Below are 5514 nucleotides of genomic sequence, written 5' to 3' on the forward strand. Positions count from 1 at the left end.
TCCCAGCTGGTCATAATCTTCTCGTGCATTCACAACACAAACATGGCTTCTTACACCGCGAGAAAGCCGGGATGCCCCCTCAGAAAAAACTAAAAACATACGCTTCATACCGCAATAAAGTGAAACCATAAATGTATGTAATGTACGGGAAAAACCAACGCCACAACGCCCAATTACAAGGCACGCAACAAACGTGCCGCGGACTTTCATTCAGTCGCCCTTTTCACCTCACGAATGTTCTTATTTTTTTCACCTCTCTTTCCAGATTCTACGTTCTCAAATTCACGTTACAATATGCCATCAAGGGCGAACCTGCAACCCCCTAACCACATCGGCACAATCTCGAAGCCCCAGTGGCATCACAGACACGAACAGAGAGGAGGGCTTTTTTTTTTTACCGCCAAATTGTAAGGTTGCAACGCAATGTGCACTACTGCCGAAAGCAAGACCGCGCACCGACGTTGTCGAACACATAAACCCCGAAACTGAATCTCCGCCCCCGCACCGCCGCCGTAGGAAACCACAAACGCCGTACGTGTATACTTTGTCCGTATATGCGTGCGTGAACATTCGCCAAACACCGCATTTTCCACCAAAAGAAAATTGCTGTCCCGTGAAAGAAGAGATGAAAAGGGGAGTTGCGCTTGGAGAAACAGCGAGAAACCGGGAAAAGCGGTCACTGTTTGTTCTTCGCTGTGACCTCCACTCGCAATGGCTAAATGGAGGTTTTGAAGCAAGGGCCACCGCTGTTGGCAAGGTAGGATGAGGCGAGTAATGAGAGAGGGGGTGGATGGGAGCAGACAGCTAGTGACCCGACCTTAGGCGACCCCGACAGAAGTGTAGCGGCAGACACCGCGGTATGGTAGTGGGAGGAAGGCAAGCGATGGGGGGTGGGGGGGATACTACAGAGCACGCTTTGCATCCATGCCCTCTTGTGGGTGTCACTTTGACACAATAGCGAAGCTATATACGCAGCAGCACAACTTGCTCGGCAAACAATCGCAGCCTCTGTTTCACGGGAAAGCACCGCCTCCTCCGCCGTGTTATACGGTCAGCCTCGTGAACAACTAAAGAAACAACCAGGAAAAAGGTTACAGGGAAGGAATAAGAAAAAAGCTTAGCGTGTGTGGAAGAGAGAATGGAGCTCGGAATGGCTTCACACGTCGATGTGTGCTTATGCACACCTTACAGCTCGGCCGCTCTGCTACACGAAGAAAAGATAAGAGGGAATGAACCTAGCGAGGGGCCGTCCATTTCCTATTCGCATTTCCCCTAGCGCCTTCAGTGGCCCGCGAACGTTACGCAAGCTGCGGGCGGGCGAATGGACAAAACACGCTCGGACTTGTTCCCTCTTCTTTCCCACGAGGCATCGTGTCCGTGGCTCGCGGTTAAGGATTCACATACATGACGACGCGTCTGTGCGTCGGAGCACATCGCCTCGCGTTGCGTCGACCCAACAGCGCTGCCGTGGCAGCCTCCGGGACAAGCCTGGCGCTTATAATACGTTGTACACACCATGATGCCCTCGTGGTCCCCGCCGGTGGCACGGCGACCGTTGGCGGCGAAGCATCGGCACGGCGAGTGGCCGCGGAAAGGGAGGAGCGCGGTCCGCATTCACGCACGCTCGCCAAAGAAGGCAGATCCACATCGCACCAGCCCGCGTGACCCGGCGGGGTCAGGGGTCGAGCCCTGGCGTGGGCGGGAGCCGGTCCGGTCGGGTCCAGCCGCAGAGCCGCAGATGTAACCATTACGATGGTCCATTGTCGAACGGCTCGCAGTGGGCCCGCCGTGGAACCTTTCTTTTTTTTTTGTTGTTGTTATTCTTTGCCCTAACAAGCGTATCGCAGATCAGCGGCGGATGCCTTGTGTCGAGCACGACGGTCTTCGGGAAATGCTGGCCAGTGCCGGCGCACAGCGGTGAGCCCTTCTGCGTCACGACTGCGGCTCAAGGTGCGCAGCGGATGCCCTTTCGCTCTCGCCCTTTTCAATCCGCTGCTGCTGAGGAAGCGAACGACCGACCCGACGTGGCGGCGGCCAACACGCTCAAGGCAAGACGGGAAGGAGAAGCCACGACGCCTGTCTACGGCCGACGTCCACAGCCGAACGCGGCAGCGGGGGCGGATGGGCGCTCGCCGGGCTTCAAGGGTGTGCGTGATGTGGCTGCCCTCCGGCGGGCCGAGCGAAACCGCAGTGCTTGCCCGGGCAGCTTCCTTTGCCAAACCCAGCTGGCCAAGAGTGCCGCTCAGATGAGCGAGCGGACGAAAAAGAGCGGGTGGGGTCGAGGTGTACACCACTCTGCTCCTCTTGTAGGCGCTTCTGCAGTCGATCCGTATACCAATAGCCGACAGTGCAGAGACGCGACAATGGCAGCAGACAAAGCAACCTTAGCGGTGCAGTGAAGCGTCATTGACGTTTTAAGTGGGCGTAGCCACGGGAGGTGGAGTAGGGGGGGAGGGGGGGGGGTGTCAGAACACCCACCAGAATTTTTCGAGCGGTGCTACAATCCCTCCCTACCCCACCTTTTTCTTGTTTTTTGTGTAGATATTTTCGCCAATAAAACATCAAGGCATTCATCTTAAGCAAAATATTGCTACTAATAATTATTATTTTGGGTGTAGGTTCTCTGTTTTTTGCTTTTTTTTGCGGCGAAGTATAACACCACCGGAAAAATATTTCTGCAGCTGCACACATGACGTTTTACGCTGTACAGTTTTGAGCTCACAGGAAAAAAAAAAAAGGATTGCACTTTTTGGAGCATAACAGTATACGTCGTAAGGTGTCGAACGTAGAGATCAAGAAGGCCGCACTGGTTGAATGTGCTCCGATCTTATGAGCCATCGATGGAGTTCCCAAACTATGCATTTTCCACTGCTATCTATATAGAGCCCGAGTAACACAGAACCAGTCTGCCCGAAACAAACCAGTGCGCTCTCCAGTAAATGATGGCGCATTCAGCCACTGTGCCGCGGCTGATATTCCACCGTGTGTAAAGCCACCAGACTTTTTAAAATCTTTGTTCCTATTTCTTGTTTTAACTTTTTTTCTCGCTATTAAGCGTTCAAGGATAACCATGCACCCCACTCTTCAACCATGTTTATGCACGCATCATGTCCTATTTAGGTGGAGTATAATGGTAGGTCAGGCTACCTGTATCGCGGTTGCGATGAAATGGCCGCAGTCAATGCATATGGATAGGTGAGGAAGGGCTAAAACGCATACCTATGCAAAGGCAGTTACACCGTGCTATTTATCGAATCTCTTTTAATGGCCTGTGCGTAGTATGTTTACGCTTGATATAAGCAGCAAGCACACACACACAAAAGTAACCAGGCCGTATAACCAGCCCCTGAATTACCGCGATTCATTGCTCTGACATCCGCTGCAAGTTTCCTATGCGCTTGCATGCAAAAGCTTGCTATTAATTTTCTCTTGGCGTGGTTATTGTCGCAGTGATATGATGAAATAGTGTTATTGTGTTGTCGGTTTTCTCACCAGGCGTTGTACGCTCGCAGAAAATTATCCCCAAGGAAATTGGTTAAGAATAGACTAGGCTAAGAAAAAAAAAGGCAGCTATATGCACTATAAAGGGGTACGAAGACTGAGGAAGCAGTGGAGCTGGCGTTGCCCTCTTCTTTTTCCTTCTCCGCAACCTCACATTTTTTTTTCCCACATTTTGCTATACTACACAATACTATGCTATGCTTTATCTTCCCCCCTTCTCCTTTTCATCCCCCTCACCCTCACTTTCCTTTGAACCCCTTGCTGTATACCATACATCGCTGTAAGCTTGCTCTTGTTTCTTTCGTATCTGGTGTGTGTTCCTTCCTTTCTCTATCTGTATTTCTTTTAATTTCTCTACTTCATCCCTTCCTTTCTTCGTCTTTCTATTCTTTGTTTTCTGTCAATGTCTTTTTCCCGCTGCCGTGGGCCCTCCAGGAAGAACGACATGTTCAAACGTCCCGTGCCATGTGACAAGCTTATTGCAAGCCGCGTACGGCCGCTGCTCTTTCCCTCTTAAAACATGGACACAGCCAGGTAAATGTCCGAATTCGTTCTTTGTGCTCGTTTTCTTGCCTCCTGTCTTATTTGTCTCTTTCCTCCATTTCTTCCTATTTCTCTATTCTCTATCTTTTTCTCCACTTCTCTCTGTACTCGGTCTCTCACCCATCAGGGTTATCGCATCCTACGCCGGACAAATCAGCGCATCCACATGTTCTGGAAACGAAGCAGAAGATTGGAGGAGAACGAAGAGAGCACGTTCCGGTTCAAGATGATAGTTTTCCAGTCACACCACGTGGCATAACGATAGGCTAACAGCTCCTCTGTAAAATAAAACAAGAAGGTGACTGATCATTTGTTCTGTTGTTCAAACAGCCCGGTGTACAAGTGTGAGGATATAGATGTATTAATAAGAGAAGTCGCAATACAAAAAGGACCCGCCACGGTGTTTTAGGCGTCATGGTGCTCAATTGCTGACTCGAGGTCGTGGTATCGAATCCCGACCCGTGTGCTTAGATTTAGGAGCACGCCGAAGAGCCCAAGGTGGTCGAAATTCCAGACTCTCCCATATGCCGCTTCTCTCATAATCATATACTGGTTTTGGGATGTTAAACCCCACAATTAACAATTCGGGGTGTCGGTAATAACGGGTGGGCACTTCTGCATGCTTTAGCAAAGTTGTATAGAAAGTTTACGTACACATTTTTTTTTTCAGTAAAACAAACTATGAATATTTACTGTCTACAATATTGATAACTTGTATGTATAAGCCGGAGACTGTGGAACCGCAAGTATGTGACAGGGGTGCAGCCAATTTTTTTTTTTTCTGGCCAAGGGCCAAGGTGCCCCTTATGTATCATCCTGCATGTGCTTGTGTGCGTGTACACATTTTGAAAATATTGTATAGTCCCTTCCCCTCTCCCCTCCCCTCCTGCTACGCGGTAGGGACGTGGCATCATGTAATATATGATTCCGTCACCTTGTAACATATATATTCCCTCACCGTTACAGAGCCAAAGGTCTCGTTCACGAAAGACCGTGTGCGGACCACTTCGATATGTGCCGTCAATCTTCCGGTCGTTCTGAACAGCGCAATCCAGTAAAGACTTCGCGCGTTCCCGATCACGGTACGGCACAAACGATCATGCATGCGGTCTGCTAGTGGCGCCGAAGGAACGCGCGAGTAGCAACGGCCACTTTGCGGACCGCTTCACACTCGATACGCAGTGCATGCAAGGTGGGCACATACCTTCGGAGGGAGCAGCCCATATGCTTGACCCGGTTTCATCGCGCGGCCAATAGCTGTCGTCGGGCGCCAGTGCTGTGGTCTCTATAGGACCATTAATCACTACACGAGAAGGCGAGTCGTTAAGGGGGAAAGCGAAGTGGTCCCCGCTCAAATTCATGATCTCTGATCGGCGGGCCTGTTGGGCATGTGCCGTTATTTTGTTATCTTCTTCGGTCAACTGACAGTCTGCTTATACGTGCACACATTACGTCTATCTCCGTTATCAA

At 50.5% G+C, this 5514-nt stretch overlaps 1 protein-coding gene across 1 annotated transcript in view; it reads left to right on the forward strand.

Annotated features, from left to right (window-relative positions):
- The first annotated feature begins 1961 nt into the window (after nt 1–1961).
- Nucleotides 1962–5514, forward strand: part of LOC142817217 (uncharacterized) — a 155113-nt gene continuing 151560 nt past the window's right edge. The window contains exon 1 of the mRNA XM_075894274.1: nt 1962–2306. Coding sequence (XP_075750389.1) covers nt 1962–2306 — 345 coding nt within the window. The remainder of the gene's footprint in view (nt 2307–5514) is intronic.

This window comes from Rhipicephalus microplus, chromosome 5, assembly GCF_043290135.1.
Source record: "Rhipicephalus microplus isolate Deutch F79 chromosome 5, USDA_Rmic, whole genome shotgun sequence".
Classification (NCBI taxonomy): Eukaryota; Metazoa; Arthropoda; class Arachnida; order Ixodida; family Ixodidae; genus Rhipicephalus; species Rhipicephalus microplus.